Genomic DNA, 22,715 nt, shown 5'->3' with positions numbered 1-22,715 from the left:
GGCATTTTCAAGGGAGAAAGGAAAAATGACTTTTTAAAAATATACCTAGGCCTGTTTTATTTTGCCTATGAAGGAGGCTTACTGAGCTGTCCTTTGGTCCTTGAGAGTAATTAAACAGTTTATAAAAATGTTGTCACATAAAATATGCTGGCATTATGTTTTAATTAAGATAATTGAACCAGAATAAACAGCATATGGTCTACCCCTGGAAGATAATAACTCATTAAGTTTTGGATGTAAGCCAAAGATCATTTCAACCTACTTATTTTCTTTTCCGTAGATCAACTCCAGCAAAAATCCGAAGAAATTAACCAATTTCTAAATAAGCCACCATTGCTAAAACATGAAATAGCATCTCAGACTTGTTCGCCAGATGTTTCTCATGAGGGCACACAGGTAATTACATGTGTACTTCTTATGAATAAGATCTGTTTGTCTTTGCTGTATGTGTACTTGGGTGTTCTAATAGAATTTATTCCAGAAAGCAGTATAAGCCTTCTGTCTTTTCTGCCTGATAAAATCCTTTTTTTTTTTTTTTTTTTTGCGGCAATTCCATTTGAAAGGAATCCTGAAAAGTGTCCCAAAAATGAATAATGAAGAAAAAATAGGTAGTGAACACCATGACCTCAGAAGATTTTCTAATTTTAAAGTCTTAATATGTTGTATTAGAGATAAGTCATTAATTTTAATCTTATAATCAGTTTTCCCAGTCAGGAGTACAATTTTGCTTTTGGTAGGCTGAGATTTGATCAGGTTTTCAGTATACAATTTAGTTCAACCAAACTTAAGTCTATTGTAAAAATCATAAAGCTCACATTAATCAGCTAATGGTAAAAAGTTTAATTGCCTATTAATTGGCCAGTATATTCTCTCTGCCTTCTATAAAACTCTCTGGGAAGCTATGTTTTAATTGCCAGAAGCTGCTTATTAAGCTTGAATATCAGAACAAGGAAAGTTAGTTTGATGACTTAGTTAGCTAGTGTCAAGCTGGGATAACTAGATTAATTCATCTCCATTATAAGATTATACCCTTCCAAACTGACAGATACATTGGTCAGCAGAGTACTGCAGTCCCTGGGCAGTACTTTACACTGACAAAAATGTTTGTTTCCTGGTTTTTGCCATCTAGGCTTTCCAGTCTCTTCTATTCTCCCATTCTCAACTTTTGCTCTTATGTTTTGTTAAGACATTTTTCAGCAACTCTAAAAAATTCAAAGAATTTTATAGTGAACACTTGCATACCTACCACATAGATTTTATCAATATTTACTATATTTGCATTATCATATATCTATCCATTTATTCATCTACCAATTCATCTGAATTTTTTGTGTTTCACAGTAAGTTGTAGACATCAGTATATTTTTCTCTAAATATTTCAGTATGCATACCATTGAGTAGATTTTAATATTTATGTATAGTTCTTTTTCTTTGAAGCACGATTTACAAAACACAAAATGTACAAGTATTAAATGTGCCATTCATTGAGTTTTATCAAATGCATTACTCAAATCCCTATCAAGACATATCACCTTACACAGTACCCTTTTGCAGTCAACCCCATTACTCTCCTCCAGAGATGAACCAGTGTTCTATTTTTTCACCTTAGGTTAATTTTCCATGTTTTATAGCCTATTCATGTAATCATATATTTTTATCTTTTGTATAAAGCTTCTTTCACTCAGCGTATTTTGAGATTCATTTATGTTATTGCATATATCATAATTGATTCTTTGCTGAGAAGTATTTCATTTTATGAACGTAGCATTTTCTTTTTGCATGATTGTGCTATAACTTCCTTTTGATAGATACTTGGGTTTTTTATGCTTTGGCTGTTATGAATTAAGCTGCTGTGGACATTCTTGTACAAGTATTTGTGTGGATGTATGTTTTCATTCATCTTCGTCAAGTGCTAGTTGAGGAATCTCTGGGCCATGGAGTAAGAATGCATTTAGCTTTATAGGGAAATGCTGGATCTTTTGCCAAAGTGATTATAATATTTATGTGTGTGCTCAGTTGTGTCCGACTCTGCGATCCCATGGACTGTAGCCTGCTCAGCTAGGCTCTTCTGTCCATGGGATTTTTCCCAGCAAGAATGCTGGTGTGGTTTGCTGTTTCTTCTTCCAGGGGATCTTCCCAACCCAGGAATCAAACCCATGTCTCCTGCATTGGCAGGTGAATTCTTTACCACTGAGAACCTTCTTGCCTAATATATATGAGAGTTCCAATGGCTCTACATCTTCTCTAAGATTTTGTATTGTCAGTTTAAAAATTTTAGTCATTCTAATGGGTATGTATTGGTAGGTTGTTGGAATTTCAATTTGCTTTTCTCTGATGACAAATGACGTTGAACATGTTCTTCTGAGATTCTTGGACATTTGTATTTCTTGTTTTAGTGAAGTATCTTTTCAAGTAATTTCCTCATTTTGAAAATTAAGATTTTTTTTTAATGTATTTGTCAAGTTGTAGTAATTCTTTATGCACCCTAAATGCCAATTTATTATCAGGCATGTTTGGTGAATATTTTCTCCCATGCTGTGGCTTGCTTTTTACTTGTTTTCTTCATGATGCCCTTTAATTAGCAGTCATTTGCAATTTTGATAAAGTCTATTATTTTTCAGTGTTTTTCTTCCTGGTTATAATTTTCTGTGTCCTGTCTGTGAAATCTTTGCTTAACCGTAAGTTATGAACATACTTATTTATGTCTGAACATACTCTCTTATATTTTCTTCCACAAGCCATATAGTTCTAGCTTTCAGAGTTAAGTCTCTGAACCTCAAATTTTGTATGTGGTGTAAGATAAAGAATCGAGGTTGATTTTTTTTCCTATATGGATATCCAGTTGTTTCAGCACCATTTGTTAGAAATACTTCACTTTCCCCATTAGATTGCTTTGGTAACTTTGTTGAAAGCAAATTTATGAGCTTTCTGTTCTATTGATCTGTCATTTCTTATGCCTGTATCACATTGTTTTCATTACTGTAATTTTGAACCAAGTAGTATAAATCCTCTGACTTTGTTCTTCTTTTTAAGATTGCGTTGATTATTCCAGGTGCTTTACATTTCCACAGAAATTGTACAGTCAACTTTCTCAAATTCTATTTGAAAAAAAAACTGAATGGGATTTTGAATTAGCATTGTGTCAAATCTATAAATCAGTTTAGAGAGAATTGACATCTTAATACTACTGAACTTTTCAATCCAGGAGTATAGTATCTCTCTTCACTTACTAAGATCTTTTTTTTTTTTAATTTAAATTTTATTTTTAATTGTAGAATATTTACAATGTTGTGATTGTTTTTGCCATTCAGCAACATTAATCAGCCATAGGTATACATCTGTTCCCTCCCTTTTGTAGCCCTCTCCCACCTCTCTGCCCTTCCCACCCCTCTAGGTTTTCACAGAACACCAGCTTTGGGTTCCCTGCATCATATAGCAAACTCCCACTGGCTGCTTTACATATGGTGATGTGTATGTTTCAGTGCCATTTTCTCAAATCATGCCACCCTCTCCTTCCTCCACTGTGTCCAAAAGTCTGTTCTAGATGTGTGTGTCTCCTTTGCTACCCTGCAAGTAGGCTTATCAGTACTGTCCTTCTAGATTCTATATATTTGCGTTAATATACAGTATTTGTCTTTTTCTTTGACTTACTACACTCTTTATAATAGGCTGTAGGTTCATCCACCTCATTAGAACTGACTGAAACGTGTTCCTTTTTATAGCAGACTAATAATATTCCATTGTGTATATGTACCACAACTTCCTTATCCATTCATCTGTCTATGGACATCTAGGTTGCTTTCATGTCCTAGCTATTGTAACTAGTACTGCTATGAACATAGGGGTATGTGTCTTTTTCAGTTACGGTTTCCTCAGAATATAATCTCAGTCATGGGACTGCTGGGTCATCTGGTAGTTTTATTCCTAGTTTTTTAAGGACTCTCCATACTGTTCTCCATAGTGGCTTTATCAATTTGCATTCCCACAAACAGTGTTAAGTGGGTTCCCTTCTCTCTGCACCCTCTCCAGCATTTATTGTTTGTAGACTTTGATGATTGCCATTCTGACCACTGTGAGATGATACCTCATTGTAGTTTTGATTTGCATTTCTCTAATAATGTATGCTATTGAACATCTTTAATGTCTCTCAGCACTGGTTTGGAGGAGTTATGCATGTTTTAGAATTTATTCTGAAATAGTTCATATTTTTTAATGGTGTTGTAGATGGAATTTATTCTCTTTTCATTTTCCAGTTGTTTGTTGCTTGTATGTAAGTATACAATTGAATTTTGCTTATGTGAACTTGATATTTATTGTATTAGTTCTGGACTCTTTGTAGATTCCTTAGGATTTCCTGCATAAACAGTCATGTCATCTGCAAATTAAGACAAGTTTACTCCTTTCTAATCTTTATGTCTTTATTTCTTTTTCATTCAATGGCTAGGACATTCACAACATTGTTTAATAAAAGTGGTAATATTGGGCCTTCTGGCATTTTTCCTGATCTTAGGGAAAGTATCCCATATCTTACCATCAGCTGTGGTGCTAGCCTTAAGTCTTCCATGAATGTTCTTTATCAGATTGAGGTTGTTCCCCTCAATTCCTAGTTTAGTAAAAATTGATATTAGATTTTACCAAACGCCTTATCTGCATTTATTGAAATGACCACATGGGTTTTCTTCTTTATTCTGTTAATGTAGTATAGTACTTTAATTTTTGAATATTAAACCAACCTTTTATTGTTAGGATAAACCTGACTTGGTCATAAAATATTACACTTTTTATTTATTACTGAATTTGATTTAATACTATTTTGTGGAGCATTTTTCTATATGTACTTATAAAGGGTTTTAGTCATGAAGGTTTTCCTCTGTTTTGTAGTGCTTTGTCAGATTTTGGTATTAGAGTTAATATGGCATCAAAAACACAGGTTGGCAAGTGTTCCCTTCTATTTTCTGGGAGTTTTTGTAAAATTGGTATTATTTCTCAAGAGTTTGAAAGAATTCACCATGGAAATCATCTGGGTCTGGAATTGACAATGAATTTCTTCTGCAGATATGAGACTAATAAGATTTTCTTTTTCATCTTGTACCAGTTGGATTTTTGTTTTGTTTTTATCCATTTCATTGAAAATGTCAAATTTTTGTTATAATGTTGGTTGCAGTATTCTCTTTTTATCTTTTTAATGCTTGTATACCCTCTGTAGTGATACCCACCTCTACCCCAATCCCTATTACTGTTTTTTTAGATTAAGATATAATTAACATATAACATTGTAGAAATTTAAGGTATCCAACTTGTTGATTTGATACATGTATATCTTTCAACAGAGTTACCACCATAGCATTAGTGACTACCTCCACCATGATACATAATTATCAGTTCTTTTCTGTGGTGAGAACATTTAAGATCTAGTCTCTTAGCAACTTTGAAATGTGTAACACATTATTGTTAATTATAATCAGAATGCTGGGCATTAGATCTTTGAAACTTGTTCATCTTCTAACTGCAAATTTCTACTGTTTGATTTGTGCTTCATTTTCTTGATCAGACTAAACTAGAAATTGACTTTTTAAAACAATATTGTCAAAGAACCAACTTTTAACCTTGTTATGTTTCTTTGTTACTGGTCTGTTTTCACTTTTATTGTTTTTTGATCCTTGGTATTTCTTTCTGTTTATTTGGTTTTACTTTTCTTTTTCTACCTTCTTAAGGTAAAACTTTATATCAAACACTTCAGATCTTTTCTCATTTAAACATTTAAAGGATACAGTTCCCTTTTAAGCACATGGTTTGATATGTTGTGTTTGTATCATTCAGTTTTTGAAGCATTTTCGAATTCTCCTTGTGATTTCATCTTTGATCATGATTATTTAGAAGTGTGTTGTTTAATTATCCAGATATTTGGTTTTATTTATAGATATATTATTGTTATTATTATTGCTTTCTAATTTAATTTCATTATGATCAGATAACATGTTCTATATTATTTCAGTTCTTTGAAATTTATAGAGACTTGTTTTCTGACACTGCATATGGTCTGTCTTGGTGAATATAGCTTGTGTGTGTTTGTATGTGTTCCAAGTCACTTCAGTCATGTCTGACTCTTTGCGATCCCATAGACTGCAGCCTGCCAGGCTCCTCTGTTCATGGGATTTTCCAGGCAAGAACACTGGAGTGGGTTGCCATTCCCTTCTGGGTATCTTCTCAACCCAAAGATTGATGCTGAGTCTCCTGCATTGCAGGCAGATTCTTTACCATCGGAGCTACCAGGGAAGCTATACAATATAATATTATATAAACATCACTTAAATCATAGTATTATTTAGGTTATCTTTGTTTTGACTGATTTTTGTCTAGTTGTTAAAACTAGACTAATTTTTTTAGCATTTGACAAAATTTAATATCTGTTCTGAATAAGTTCTTAACAAATTAAACATAGACAAATGTATCTCAATGTAATAAAGGCCATATATGACAAGTCCAGAGCTAACAATCAGGTTCAATGGTGAAAGGCTGAAAGATTTTCCTCTTAAATCAGGAACAAGACAAAGGTGCCTACTCTTACCACTACTCTTCAACATAGTAATTAAACATAGTAATGGAAGTCCTTGGAAGATCTGGAATGGCCAAGGATTCCAGAGAAAGAACAAAGAAGGAGGCATCAAATTCTGGAGTTCTTTTCAATTCTGTGTTTCAGAGATTTGGAGAGGGAATGAATGATGGAGTTGGCTATTTTCTCTGCAAAGTCTGGAGCCTTCTATGGGGAAAACTATCTGGAGGCTTTTTCAACTCAATTCTGGAGCCAGGAGTAGGATGACTTGAGTTGGCTGACAAAGTCACATGCCCTTCTCTTGTGGCTTGGCTGGTATTTTGATTTCTATTTCTTGATTGAAATGAGTGTATTTCTTCAGAAGAAATGGTTATTTCTTCTTCTAAACAGAAGGTTATGAGATTCCTCAAGTTCGAGAGATCGGAAATCCAAAATCAATTTCACTGGCCAGAAATCACAATGTTGGTTGGGCTGCAAAGGAGGCTTTAGGGAAGAATTAATATACTCACTTTTTCCAGAGACTAGGGCTGTATTTCTTACACCCCATGGTTTCTGGTTGTTCTTCCATCTTTAACACCAGAAGTCTAGCATCTCATCTCAGTTATCAGGTTACCTTCCAACCCTCTCATCCTCAGCATATAATACATAGTTAAGTTTTGCTTTTTTGCTTCTTCCCATAAGCTTTGCTTTGTCATTGGAGTGTTGAGTTGATTCAGTATAATTACTGATACGAATGATTTGTCTTTCATTTATGCCATCTTGGGTTTTTTTTTCCTTCTGTTTTCTATTCCTGTCTTCTTCTATTTGATAAAGTTTTTTGAATTTTATTTTTACTTATATATTGACTGACTTTCCTTTTAAACATCTGTATTATAGGTATAATTGACATACGATAATCTGCATACTTTTAAAGTCTACAACTTAATAAGTGTTGATGTATGCATGAAGCCATCACCACTATTAAGACAATGAACATATTCATCACCCCCAAAGTTTCTCATGATCCCTTTTAATTTTTCTCTTACATCTCCCACCAATCAAGTAACCACTGATCTTCTTTCTGTCATTTTAGTTTGTATTTTTTAGAATTTTTAATAAATTGTATGTGCTTTTTTTCTTGTCTCCTTACTCAGCATACTTATTCTGGTATTTATCCTATTGTATGCACCAAGAGTTCATTCCTTTGTATTGTTGAGAATATTGTATATATCACAGTTGGGTTATCTGTTTACTTGTTGATGGGCAGATTTGGATTATTGACAGTTTTGGACTGTTACAAATAAAGCTTCTATGGATATTCTTTTACAAATCTTTGTTTGGACCTGTGCTTTCTTTACTCTCAGTAAATACCTAGAAGTGAAGTGTCTGTATCATATGAGAGATTTTAAGACAGACATTGCCAGTTTTCCAAAGTGGTATTACCATTTTATATTCCTATCAGCAGTGTTTGAGAGTTCTGGGGATAAATCTCACCTGGTAGTTATGTATTATCCTTATACTTTCTTGGATTCAGTTGCTAAAATTTTGCTTTAAAGTTTTACATCTGTGTTTATGATGAATATTTGTCTATCTGTAATTTTCTGTAATATCTTTTCCTGGGTTTGCTCTATGTGTAAACCTGGCCTTTTAGAATAAATTGGGAAGTATTCTTTCCTTTTCACTTCTTTGGAATGATTTTGTATAGACTTGGTGTTATTTCTTCCTTAAATGTTTTGTGAAAATTCATCAATGAAGCTGTCTAGTCTTGAAGTTTTCTTTGTGGAAGCATTTGTCTGTATAGATTCTGTTTGTTTCATAACTATTTGGCTATTTAGGTTATCTATTTGTTCTGGAGTGAGCTTTGGTATTTTAATATCTTTTAGGAGATTTGTCCATATTAAGTGTCAAATTTATAGGCAAAAAGTTATTCATAATAGTCTCTAATTATTCTTTTAGCATATATAGAATCTGTAGTGACATTACCTCTTCCATTTCTGATATTGGTAATTTGTGTTTTCTTTCTTATGCAGGTAAGACTGTCCAGAGGCTTATTAATTTTTAGTAATCTCAAAACCAGCTTTAACTTCATTGATTCTGTCTTGTTCTCTATTTTCTATTTTATTGATTTCTCCTTTGATCTTCATTATTTCCTTTCTTCTGTTTACTTTAGACTTGATTTCCGCATTTCTTAGCTTCTTAAGGTGAAAGCCAAGGCCATTACTTTGAGACCTTTCTTATTTCTAATATAGGCATTTTGCATTAAAAATTCCCCCCTAAAATCTACTGTAGTAGCATCCCACAAATTTGGTTGTATTTTCATCTTCACTCAGTCAAAGATACTAATTTCCCTTTTAATTTCTTCTTTGCCCCCTGGGTTACTTAGTTTCTAAATATTTTGGGGTGATACATCTAGAGGTCTTTCTGTTATTGATTTTTATTTTAATTCTATTGTGGTCAGAGCACATACTTTATATGACTTGACTCTTAGAATTGATTGAGACTTGTTTTATGGCCCAGAATATTGTTTATTTTGGTTAATGTTGCATATGTACTTGAAAATAGTCTGCTGTTGTTGGCTTGAATGTTTTATAAATGTCGATCATGTGAAGTTAGTACTATATCTTTGCTGCTTCTCTGCCTGTTTGTTCTCCCAATTATTGAAAGGAGTATTGAAATCTCATAGTTGTGGATTTATTTACAGTTCTATCAGTGTTTGCATCATGTATTTTCAAGCTGTGTTATTGGGGGCTTAAACATTTAGGATGTTTATGTCTTCTTGATTATCAAGTGACCCATCGATATTATGAAATGATCTTCTTTATCCTTGGTAACATTCTTTGCTATGAAATGTACTTTTGTCTGATATTAATATAGTTATTCTACTTTTTTGAGTAATATTAGCATGGTGTATCTTTTTTCACTCTTTAACTTATTTTTGTCTTTATATTTAAAGCTTATATGAAGCGTAGAGTTTGAATCTACTTCTTTTCCAATCTGTCAACCTCTGCCCTTTACTTGGAGTGTTCAGACCATTTTCTTTAATGTTGCCATTGATACCATTTTAAGTCTCTCACCTTGCTATTTGTTAAGTCTCTCACCTTGCTATTTGTTTTCCATTTTTCCAACTTTTTGCCTTTTACTTTTTTACTTTTCCTTCCTTTAAAAAAATTGATTGAATATTTTTTACGATTCTGTTTTTCTCACTTTTCAGCTTATTAGCTATAATTCTTTATTTTGTTATAATAGTGACTGCATTGGGGATTATGCTGCTATTGCTTAGTCGCTTCAGTCATGTCCAACTCTTTGCGACCCTACAGTCTGTAGCCCTCCAGGCTCCTCTGTCTATGGGATTCTCTAGGCAAGAGTACTAGAGTGGATTGCTATGACCTCCTCCAGGGGATCTTCCCAACCCAAGGATTGAACCCACATCTCTTATGTCTACCTGCATTGGCAGGCAGGTTCTTTATAACCTGGGAAGCCCATTAGGGATTATAGTTGCATTTTAATCACAGTTAACCTGCATATAATATTGTGCTGCTTCATGTATAGAATAAAATCCTTACAATTGTATACTTGTATTTCTTCATTCTTGGGACTTAGTTATTATTCTACTTATGTATATGTTATAAACAAAAAAAAAATAACATGTTATAAACAAAAATTTTTATTTTTGTTTAGTCAGTTATCTTTCAGGAGATTCAAATGATAAGAAAATAAATTTTAATTACCATTGCAGTTACCATTTCTGGTGCTTTTCTTTAGGGTAGATCCAGAATTGGCAGTCTCTGTAAAGAGTCAAATGATAAATATTTTAGGCCTTTAGGCCATAACTTTATTTGCAGAAGCAGGTAGATGGCTCTAAACTTTGCCAAACTCTGGTGTAGTTTCTTATTTCCATCTTGTGTCATTTTCCTTCTGCCCAAAGGACTTCCTTTACTGTGTGTGTGTGCTCTCTTGAGCACACAAGTCTGCTGGTAAGGGCTTCTTATAGCTCTTGTGTGTTTGAAGAAATCTTTATCGCTCTGTTGTTTTTAAAAGATATCTAAAAGCTAACTGTAGAATTTTATATTGATAGGTTTTTTTCTTTTGCTACTTTAAGGCTATTACTGCACTCTTTTTTCTTGCATTTTGTTTCTTAGTAAGAAATCTACTATCATTTTTGTCTCTTTTTTTTATTTCCTGATTGCTTTTAGGATTTTATCACTGGTTTTGAACACTTTGGTTATAATGTGCCTTCACATAGTTTTCTTCACGTTTCTTGTGCTTGGAATTTGCCTTTTAAATCTCTGTGTTTATAGTTTGCTTCAATCTGGAAATTTTTCTGCCATTAATTAGTCCAATATTTTTTTGACCTCTCTCTTCCTTTGAAGACTCCATTTACACACATACTAGATTACTTGAAGTTTTTCCAGAACTCATAATGTGCTTTTAATTTTTTGAATTCTGAAAATTTTCTTTCATGTGTAATAGACTTGGAAAATCCAGGCTTTGGTTTTAAATTCAGAAGCCAGTGAACTAGATATTTGTGTGAAAGATTTCATCTTTCTATCTTCTGATGAAAAGCATTGCTTTAAAGATTACCTAGGCAGATAAGTAGATGCTATTTTTAAAGTATTTTCAAGGCTGGAGAACTTTTAGAACACAAAAATGCCAGAGGCTGTCTGGACATTAGTATGAGAGTTTTGCACTGGAGAATCATTAATTTGTTGTCTTTCTACAATTTAGGCAGTCACTGAAGAGAGTATTGCCTTTTTGCAGAAGAGAGTGGTAGAACTAGAGAATGAAAAGGGAGCCTTGCTCCTTAATTCTGTAGAGCTGGAGGAGCTGAAAGCTGAGAATGGTACGTATAAATGAAAACCATAATTCTCTGACCTCTTAACCAACAACTTTTATCACTGTATATGTATAACATGTAGATTCAATGATATTAAAGATCTTAGCACAGCTGATAGTTATTGAAGTTAGGATTAATACACATTAAACAATTTGAACACAATACCAGTGTTTACATAAGTATAACATTTTGCAGTATGGGCTTTAAATGCTGCAGGAGATCTGTATTATATTCATTTTGGAGTGGCCAAGAAATCGTCTCAGATGTATGGCTCGAATAGGACCTTAATAAGACAATGACTTTTTAAATAGGTAAAATAGAGAAAGAACTTTTCCAGTAACAAATTTGTGGGATGAGGTAACAGAGATCAGTATAAGTAAAGATTTAGAGGTAGAAACCATTTTGTTTTTTGCTCCTGCTATATACTGCTTAGAACCTTATCCTTTTTCTCTAGCCTGGCTATTTCTTGAACTCATCTTTCAGGCCTCAACTAGGGCATTAACTTTTTGGGAAGTTGGTCATAATCTCCCAAAGTTGGATTAATGCATTTTTGTGCTTCTAAAATTCATTTTCAAGGGCAGGGGTCATTTTTTTTTTTTTTCCCATCTTTTGCTTTACCCTTTACCAGAAACTAGAATAGTACCTGGCAAATGAGTGACTGCTGAATAAAGTTTTGTTGGATTGAACTAAATTTAGCGCTTTATTCTATTGAACTATGTGTGAACAGTTAGTAAGAATGAAGATATACTTCCTTCCTTTTGTTACCTGCTTCACAAGGACCTTATAGCTTTAGTAACTTGTAGTTAATAATGCTTCACTTATCTAATTTATCCTGGAGTAACTGACTACTGTGCTTTAAGAGTGAGAATGAATACCAAGTAAAGTTCGTACAATTTCCTAAAGTCTATACCAAACGTTCCAACTTAACCATTGTACAGTTCCACTTAGCTATAAACTAAGGTTTATAGGGATCATATACCTTTATTAGACTAGTCCTACCATTGCTGATAAAGAATACCACAAATTCAACTCATTATTCAACCCACTTTGCTGAGGCCTTATCCATGATGTTTATTTTGCAGTTTTGCAAGCAGTCTCTGTCACTTTCATGTGGCTCATTATGGTTTAGAGGTTACATGAGTTCTGTTCTCTTTGCTCTTTACTGCAGGGGTCACTGGCCCTAAGGTTTTCTGTATTAGTTTTCATGTCTGGTTACCCTTGTTTTATGAGTCATGTTCTATTAATAGTAAACTCACCTTTTGTGCTTCCATTTCTACCACTGTGCTCCTTCCTCAAATACTTGTGAAATGTCTGAACATATTATATACAGTCTTGAATTCATTTGTTTCATGAATGTTCATTTATTGATTCAGCAAATATCTGTGGTGCCTTTCCTATGTACTGGGGACTACTCTAGTTGCTGAGGATACTGCTCCGAACATATTAGAAGACAAGACGCCATAAACATGTATATACATAAGAAAATTTCAGAGAGTGATAAATACTAGGATGAAAATAGAACAGGCTACTGCACATGTGTCTGGGGGAAGGAGAAAGTAGTGTCAGAGTGGTCAGGGTAGGCCTCTCTGATCACTGGTTACCTGAATGATGAAAAGGGGACAGCCACACAAAAGAGACTGAACAAATCTCATTCCAAGCAGGGAAGAGCAGTGTGTACACACCCTGAGGTATGAATAAACTTGATATGTTTTCAGATAGAAACAAGCCCAGTGTTCTTGGAAGTAGAGTGAGCAAAAGCGGAGCAGTATAGAGTTTGTAGAATAAGTGGGGTCAAATCATGTGGGTCATATTAAAACACTTGGATGTAGTGTAAAAAATAAGCTTTTTTGTTTTTAATAAGCTTTTTTGTTTGTTTTGTATACTTGTCTTAGCTTCTCAGAAAGACTATAAACTTCTTGGGGGCTTACTAATACTCAATATTTTTATCCTCCAAGGTACTACTACCCTTTTTAGATATCCACATTGTAATAAGACATGGGGGCGAACTCAGAATACTGAATTCTGATCCTAGCTGTATGAACTAGCTGTAGGACATGTCATTTCTTTGTTTCCTCATATGGTCATTGAAGAGATTGGATAGCTCCTTTCTATGCTAAAATTTGATGTCCTTATGAACATATGTGAAAGAATGTAGAAGACATTTTAAGTGCTATATTAATGCATGATGTATAATATGAACACAGAAAAGCTATAGATAAGTTACATTTATTTCCCTAGAATTCCCAAATTATGTTGTAGAAATAGCTGCTTTTCATCATGTGCTCTGGCTTTTTTTTTTTCCCCTTTAAAGCCTTCCACTATTTATTATACTTCACTCAGGTTAATCATTAACACCCACTACCCTTCTATCTTATATCTCATCTTTTCATCTTCTTTTGCCACTTCTTTATTTTAATAAAATAAGTGTTTTATCTCCCCCAAACTAGTCTGTTCTTTGCTCTTGGTTATTTCATGCATCTCAAATAGCCTCACACACAATCATACCTCTGTTTTTTGTTTTTTGGTTTTTTTTTTTTTTTCAAACACTTCTACATTTACCTTCTAAGGCTATTTATTTTGTGACTTTCAGAAAAACTATCCTCTCAGATTACTCTCCTGGAGTCTCAGAAGAGAACTGGAGAGGTAGATAGAGAAGTCCATGAGGTAAGTGATGCATTCTTAAAATAATGGGAATATGAGCTTGATCAGGGAGGTGGTTTCAGGCCTAAGCTTTTGTACAGTTTTCTAATGTCGACAGAGAATTACATTACCTAGAAAGTGAGATTTAAGAGAGTTGTACTTGTTATTATTTCTCATTTACTCTCATTTGTTTATAAATATTTGGACATTTTATTTGTGCTGAACCAATGCAAGTACAGTAGCATTTATTTGGTATTTGATATTCTGTTTTGCATGCTGGGTTGTCATTTATCTCAACTTCTTTGCCCATCTCAGAAAGTTTCTCAGTAAAGAAATTAGGTAAAAATCTCCAGTCTCTCCCCACCACCCCCTTCTCATTTGGCACAGTTTCACTTAGGATTATATTCAAAAGGTATCCTTAGAGAATGGTGCTTTTTATAACCTGAAAATCATTATAAGAAATGTGTGCTTGCTCAATATTCTGCTAATTTAAGATGATTGTTGGCTGTATTGTGTTTAATTGTCCTTCCATTTAGGAAGTCAGTGATGGGGAATTTCCTGGTGGTCCAGTGGTTAGGACTCCATGCTTTCACTGCCAAGGGCCTGGGTTTGATTCCTGATTAGAGAACTAAGATCACACAAGCCATGTGGCATGGCCAGAAAAAAAATGAAAAAGAAGAAGTGAGTGATAGACTCATAAATGGCCTTGAGGAATAATGTAACTTCTTTACAATAGTGTCTGCTTACTTATTGCATTAGAGTTCTCTAGAGAAACAGAATTAATAGGAAGTGAAATATATATAAACAGGCTTTATTTTAAGGAATTGGCTCATGTAATTGTGGAGGCTGACAAATTCAAAATTGCAGGGTAGGCTAGCACACTGGAGACCCAGAGAAGTTGCAGTTTGAATCTGAAGGTAGTCTGCAGGCAGAATTTCTTCTTTTTGGAGGAGAGCCATCTTTTTTTGGTTATGGCCTTTAACCAATTAGGTGAAGCCCATCCACGTTATGGAGAGCAGCCAGCTTTACTCAGAGTCTGCTGGTTTAAATCTTAACTTTATCTAAAAATACCTCAACAGAAACATTTGGAGTAATGTTTGACCAATTATCTCAGTATTGTGGGCTAACCAATTTGAGGCATAAAGTTAACCTCCACATTTACATTCAATTATGTTTTCATATGATGTTCTGTTCACAAAATTGTGAAAAGTGGACTAAATTTTGAAAATAATTTTAACATTATATGGTTACTGACAAATTATGAGAGTTTAGTAGTGAAAAATGAATCTTGTTTAAGCCAAGGAGATGCTTAGTGTTTTAAGATGCTTAGCAATTAATGTCTAGTGAAAACAAATGGAAGAGCAGATAAGAAATATGGGAATCTATTAAGAAAAACAAAATATCCAGAAGGGAGAACAAACAGGAAACAGTGGAAAAGGAAGGGGAAAAAAGCTCCACAGAAATTGTAAAAGCAAGGGTGACTAAGATAATTGCTTGGGATAAGAGAGAGTGAATAGAAAGGGTCTATAGAAAATGTAAGCACAGTCTAAAGGGGAAGACTAATACCAGAAGGAAAAGTGAGAGTGGCTAGAAAGAGCAAAGTTATCCAGTTTCTGCTCTCTGATGTATAACATTGACTTTTAAAAAAAATCAAGCTAAAGTTAATTGAACTCTATAGATAGGATAGGGAGCAGCAGAGAATGAGACTAAGGGAAGGAAGAGAGTGAGTGAAATGGCATGACAGATAGTTAGTAAAGAGGAAATAAGAATACTTAGGATATGAGAGAGACCAGGAAAAGGAGTTAGTTGTATTTCCATCTTCTGGCAAAAGTGATGCCTTGACTATATTAGATTTTTCATGTATGTAGGAATGGATAAATAGTAATGTGACATGAGGAAATTATAAAGGAAATTTTCCTCTGCTAAAAGTGTGTCCAGTTTTGGTTTCTAGAAATGTGAGTATAAGTAATACAGAGAGTGAAGAATTTTAAACGGTTAAAAGTGCTAATGAAAAATGATGAGATAGTAACTTTCTGTAAAATAATATATAGTTCTGAAGTAATAATTTCTTTTCTTTTACTCAATGGCTGAATATGATACCAAGATAATAGGTAATATTCATTGAGGGCTTACTGTGTGCCAGCTTCTGCTAGTGAATGGCAGAGATGTGAATTCTGGCAGCTGGACTGCAGAGCTTGTGCTCTTGGCCACCACATTGTTTGACAATCCCCTAGTTTGTTTGTTTTTTTTCCCCTTCGTATCAAGTTGGAATTTTTGGGGGGGGGGGGGGGCGGAGAAAAGCTGCTGTTGACAAAGATGGATATTTTATTATGTATATGGTTCCCAAACTCATTTAATAAAACACTATATTTACCATGAAATTCACTGGTTTTGTCCCAGGAAGACAATTATGGAAATAATTTATATGGATTGAGCAGTCTAATACAGTAAGCTTTGTAATAGTAACTTGGTTAATATTTTGTCACACGGGTCTGTAATTTCTTCCCAAGCTCCAGCAGAACTCTTCTTTGATTATTTTATCCTGGTACTTTATCTTAATCAACTTGTCTGATAATCTGTTTGTCTGTTAATAGCTATCTTATCTAATACTTCCTATTCCAATAAATAGTTTAGGAAAAGGAATCCTGTGACTTCCTTCTTGGCATGAGATGAAACAAAAATTTATTTCTTGCTTCGCTTTTTATTTGTAAGTAGTTCTTAGGAGAAATAAGCAGTTTTAATCTGAAGAAAAAGTTTCCCAAGTGAGGAATATTTAGAAAATGAGTCCCAGGTTTCCTTAGGTCTTATGAATATGACTTGACTTCAGTGCGGGATTGACAGGATGCCCTCAGAGGTCCAAGTTGGGAAATAAAAACTGATTTTAAAAGTATTTAGCAGTTTTGTGGTAGGAAAGTTTGGATGGAAAGTTTTCGGTTTTGTAAAATGCACAAAATACCAGTTTTTAGTTAGGCTCTTTCCTATAAAACATTTGATTGAGGTGCTTTCTTTCAACAGGTGAGCATGGTTGATATTACCAGGCTCAACAAGAGCAGTTTTTCTGCTGAGGAAAGTGGACAAGATGCCCTGGAGAACACATTTACTCAGAAGCATAAAGAACTATCTGTTTTATTGCTGGAAATGAAAGAAGCTCAAGAGGAGATTGCATTTCTTAAGCTGCAGCTTCAAGGCAAAAGGGCAGAAGGTGACCCTGAGTTCCTTGATCAGAAAGAAATGAAACAGATAGAGAGTGAAGGAATACCTCCAGTTAAAATGACAGTGTTGCTTGAAGATACAGGGCAGCATTTTCCACCGACACCAGATAAAGAGAGCAGTCTCACAACAACTGAGAAAGAAGAGCAGATGAGCCCCGAACACCAGCATAGACCATCTGAGGAAATATCTTTAACTTACACCGGAGTGGAATTAAAATCAGCCGAGCAGGACAATGATGAAAAACCCTCTTCTGCTGCCCCAGGTATTTGTCAGTGTCACCAGGATGAATTGGAAAGACTAAAAGGTCAAGTTTTGGAGCTTGAGGTAAACCTTCATAAAGCAGAAGAAATCTATGAGAAAAATTTAGATGAGAAAGCGAAGGAAATAAGCATGCTAACCCAGCTGATTGAAGAGTTTAAGAAAAATGCTGAAAACACCAACAATGCCTTTACTGCTTTGTCTGAAGAAAGAGACCAGCTTCTTGCTCAGGTGAAGGAACTTTGTGTGGTAACGGAACTGAGGGCTCAGGTACAGCAACTAGAAGTGAGCCTTGCAGAAGCAGAAAGGCAAAGAAGACTTGATTATGAAAGTCAGACTGCTCATCACGACTTGCTCACTGAACAGATCCACAGCCTCACCATAGAAGCCAAATCTAAAGATGTGAAGATTGAAGTTTTACAGAATGAACTAGATGGTGTGCAGGTTCAGTTTTCTGAGCAGAGTACTTTGATCAAAAGCCTGCAGAGCCAGCTGCAGAAGAAGGAGAGTGAAGTGCTTGAGGGGGCAGAACGTGAGAGGGAGGTCTCAAATAAGGTGGAAGAACTTTCACAGGCTCTTTCACAGAAGGAACTTGAAATAGCAAAAATGGATCAACTCCTACTAGAAAAAAAGAAAGATGTGGAAATACTCCAACAGACCATTGAGGAGAAGGATCAGCAAGTGACAGAACTCAGCTTTAGTATGACAGAGAAAATGGTTCAGCTTAATGAAGAGAAATTTTCTCTTGGGGTTGAAATAAAGACCCTTAAAGAACAGCTGAATTTATTATCCAGAGCTGAAGAGACCAAAAAAGAGCAGATGGAAGAAGATAAAGAAATTGTTTCTAGCATTAAACAAAATTATGATGAGTTGAGCCCAGCAGGACTAATAAGTAAAGAAGAACTTCAACGTGAATTAGACCTTGTAAAGAAAGAAAGTGAGCAGAGAAAGAGAAAGCTCCAGGCTGCTCTTATTAATAGAAAGGAACTTCTACAGAAAGTCAGTAGATTAGAAGAGGAATTGGCCAAAGTGAAAGATGAACCCAGCAAAGAGATCCTACTCCATGAGAGTGAGAGGAGGGAAGTGGAGGAAGATAAAGAAAGCAAAGAAGACTTAGAAAAACGTGTGACTTCTAAGTGCCAAGAAATAGAAATGTCTTTAAAACAGATAATATCTGAGAAGGAAATGGAACTAGAGCACATTAGGAAGGATTTGGAAGAAAAGGCAGCAATAGAAGAACAGTTACAGGCTGTGGTCAAACAGATGAATCAGAATTTGCAGGAGAAGACAAACCAGATAGATCTGCTCCAAGCAGAAGTCGTTGAAAACCAAGCAATTATCCAAAAGTTAACCACAGGTAACAAGGATGCAGGTGACGGAGACTCAGCAGCACCTGTAAAAGAAGCAGTGGCCATCAGTCTGCTTGGTGCCGGCAGTGGAGAACACTGGAAACCAGAACTGGAAGAAAAAATAGTCGACCTTGAAAAAGAAAAGGAGCAACTTCAAAAGAAGCTACAGGAAGTATTAACCTCTCGAAAGGTGATTCTAAAAAAGGCACAGGAGAAAGAAAGACATCTTAGGGAGGAGCTAAAGCAACAGAAGGATGACTATAATCGCTTGCAAGAACAGTTTGATGAGCAAAGCAAGGAAAATGAGAACATTGGGGACCAACTAAAACAACTGCAGATTCAAGTACAGGAATCTATGGACAGAAAACTCCCAGGCAGTGGCCAGCAGGAACCAGGTGCTGCCACTCAAGGTTTAGAAGAACCTTTATTCAAAGCCACCAAACAGCAGCCTGTTCAATCTGTTTCAGAGTCTGACTTGCACCCAGACTGGCCTTCTCATCTTGGAGATACAAATGCTCTGCAGGGCAATACTGCTATTGCCCAGATTAAGACCCAGCTGAAAGAAATAGAGGCTGAGAAAGAAGAGTTAGAGTTAAAGGTTAACTCTACAATAAATGAGCTGACTAAAAAATCAGAAGAAGTATTTCAGTTACAAGAGCAGATAAATAAACAGGATTTAGAAATCCAAAGTCTGAAGGCAGAGTCCTGTGAAGCTGAAGCCCACGCAGAAACCCTGAGGCAAAAACTGGAAAGCAGTCAACTAGAGATCGCTGGATTAGAGCAGTTAAGAGAATTGAAGCCTGAACTAGATGAACTGCAAAAACTCATAAGCAAAAAGGAAGAAGAAGTTAGATACCTTTCTGGACTGCTTAGTGAAAAGGAAACAGCCCTTACTAAAGTACAAACGGAGGTAACAGAACAAGAGGATTTAGTAAAGGCACTGCGTACACAGCTGGAAATGCAAGCCAAAGAACATGATGAGAAGATAAAGCAGTTCCAGGTGGAGCTTTGCGAACTGAAGCAGAAACCAGAAGAGACTGGAGAAGAAAGTAAAGCAAAACAGCAAATACAGAGGAAACTGCAAGCTGCCCTCATTTCCCGAAAGGAAGCACTGAAAGAAAACAAAGGTCTCCAGGAGGAGTTGTCTTTGGCCAGAGACACCATTGAGCATCTCACTAAGTCTCTGGCAGATGTGGAAAACCAAGTTTCTGCTCAAAATAGAGAAAAAGATGTATTCTTAGGAAAGTTAGCTCTTCTTCAGGAAGAAAGAGACAAACTCATTGCAGAAGTGGACAGATCTTTAATGGAAAATCAAAGTCTCAGTGGTTCTTGTGAAAGTCTGAAATTAGCACTGGAGGGTCTTACTGAAGACAAGCAAAACTTAATGAAGGAAATTGAATCTTTGAAATGTTCCAAGATTGCAGAAAGCACTGAGTGGCAAGAGAAACACCAAGAGTTGCAAAAGGAATATGAAATTCTTCTGCAGTCCTATGAGAATGTTAGTAATGAGGCAGAAAGAATTCAGCATGTCGTAGAAACTGTGAGGCAGGAGAAACAGGAACTTTATGGCAAGTTAAGAAGCACAGAAGCAAACAAGAAAGAAACAGAAAAGCAGTTGCAGGAAGCTGAACAGGAAATGGAGGAGATGAAAGAAAAGATGAGAAAGTTTGCTAAATCTAAACAGCAGAAAATCCTAGAGTTGGAAGAAGAGAATGAGCAGCTTAGGGCAGAGGTACATCCTGCAGGAGATGCATCTAAAGACAGTATGGAGGCACTTCTTTCTTCCAATTCCAACATGAAGGAGGAGCTGGAAAGGGTCAAAACAGAATATAAAACTCTTTCTGAGGAGTTTGAAGCCTTAAAGGCAGAGAAGGACTCTTTAAGTGAAGAGGTTCAACATTTAAAGCATCAGATAGAAGATAATGTGTCCAAACAAGCGAGCCTGGAGCCCACTGAGAAGCATGACAACCAGATGGCTGTCACTGAAGAGGCGACCCCGTCTGCTCCAGGTGAGGCTGATGAGCAAGACTCCCCAGGTATGAACACAAGGCCTGAAAATTTAGAATCCATTCTATCAGAGAACAGTGCCAAGCCTGACATATGTGAGAATGTCAGCTTACATGATGAAATTAATAACTACCTTCAGCAGATTGATCAGCTCAAAGAAAGAATCACTGAATTAGAGAAAGGCAGGCAGAAAGACAAGGACTTTAGCCAGAATTTAGAAAACGAGAGAGATACTTTATTGAGTCAAATAGCGGCAAAGGATGGTGAACTAAAAATGCTTCAGGAAGAAGTAACCAAAATAAACCTATTAAATCAGCAAACCCAAGAAGAACTTGCCAGAGTTACCAAGTTAAAGGAGACAGCAGAAGAAGAGAAAGATGATTTGGAAGAGAGGCTTATGAATCAATTAGCAGAACTTAATGGAAGCATTGGGAATTATTATCAGGATGTTACAGATGCCCAGATCAAAAACGAGCTACTAGAATCCGAAATGCAGAACCTTAAAAAGTGTGTGAGTGAATTGGAAGAAGAAAAGCAACAGTTAGTCAAGGAGAAAACTAAGGTGGAATCAGAAATACGAAAGGAATATATGGAGAAAATCCAAGGCGCTCAGAAAGGACCTGGCAATAAAAGCCATGCGAAGGAACTTCAGGAGCTGCTAAAAGAAAAACAGCAAGAAGTAAAGCAGCTGCAGACGGATTGTATTAGGTACCAAGAGAAAATCAGTGCTCTGGAGAGAACTGTTAAGGCTCTAGAATTTGTTCAGACTGAGTCCCAAAAAGATTTGGAAATAACCAAAGAAAATCTGGCTCAAGCCAATGAACACCGCAAGAAGGCAGAATCGGAATTAGCTAGCTTCAAAGTACTGCTGGATGACATTCAAAGTGAAGCAGCAAGGGTCCTAGCAGACAATCTCAAGTTGAAAAAGGAGCTTCAGTCAAATAAAGAATCCATTAAAAGCCAAATGAAACAAAAGGATGAAGATCTTGAGCGAAGACTGGAGCAAGTAGAGGAGAAACACCTGAAAGAGAAGAAGAATATGCAAGAGAAACTGGACGCTTTGCGTAGAGAAAAAGTCCACTTGGAAGAGACATTTGGAGAGGTTCAGGTCACTTTGAACAAGAAAGACAAGGAAGTTAAGCAACTTCAGGAAAACCTGGATAGTACTGTGGCCCAGCTGGCAGCTTTCACTAAGAGCATGTCTTCCCTCCAGGATGATCGGGACAGGGTGATAGATGAAGCCAAAAAGTGGGAGAGGAAGTTCAGTGATGCTATTCAGACCAAAGAAGAAGAAATTAGACTTAAAGAGGAGAATTGCAGCATTCTAAAGGATCAGCTTAGGCAGATGTCCATCCATATGGAGGAACTGAAGATCAACATTTCCAGGTAAAGGAATAATAACTCTTTTAGCTCTTCCAAAGGAAATTGAAGGGAAAGGAAGTCATAAACTATTTCCATTTCCTTTGATATTATGGGACTAATTTTGGTCTAAATTTCCCCCCAGAAAATGTATTCCCTCCCACTTCCATCTCACTGTCTCTGTTTTTTTGCAAATGACTTTCTGCTACAACTTGTCTTGGCATGAAAAATTCACATTTACTTCTCTACCCATTTTTCTGTTGAGAGATCTTAGACTTTTTCCTTTCTTTTCATTTTCATTTCTACTGTCCTTGCCCATCTCTGAATTTTTACCATAGTATAAATTTCTATACTCTCAAATTACTGCCTTAGCCTCTGAAATTATCTCCTCTTTTCTCTTCCCCATATTCCACATCAATTTATATTGCATATGCCTGCTGGAGTTATTTTCCTCAAACTCCAGTTTTATATCACTTTAGTTCAGGAACTAACAGCATCCCCACACTATACTCTTTCATTTTTA

General features: G+C 35.6%; 1 protein-coding gene across 10 annotated transcripts in view; it reads left to right on the top strand.

Moving 5' to 3' along the window:
• The window catches only part of GOLGB1 (golgin B1), a 75,725-nt gene that overhangs the window by 25,033 nt on the left and 27,977 nt on the right, over positions 1 to 22,715 (top strand). For all 10 annotated transcript variants that reach the window (XM_044942468.2, XM_025284874.3, XM_006073407.4 and 7 more), the window contains 4 exons: positions 281 to 396; positions 11,258 to 11,372; positions 13,957 to 14,030; positions 17,022 to 22,219. In XM_044942468.2, the coding sequence (XP_044798403.1) occupies positions 281 to 396; positions 11,258 to 11,372; positions 13,957 to 14,030; positions 17,022 to 22,219 (5,503 nt within the window). The remainder of the gene's footprint in view (positions 1 to 280; positions 397 to 11,257; positions 11,373 to 13,956; positions 14,031 to 17,021; positions 22,220 to 22,715) is intronic.

Source organism: Bubalus bubalis, chromosome 1 (genome assembly GCF_019923935.1).
Source record: "Bubalus bubalis isolate 160015118507 breed Murrah chromosome 1, NDDB_SH_1, whole genome shotgun sequence".
NCBI classification, from domain to species: domain Eukaryota; kingdom Metazoa; phylum Chordata; class Mammalia; order Artiodactyla; family Bovidae; genus Bubalus; species Bubalus bubalis.
This window is presented reverse-complemented; position numbering and strand designations above follow the sequence as displayed.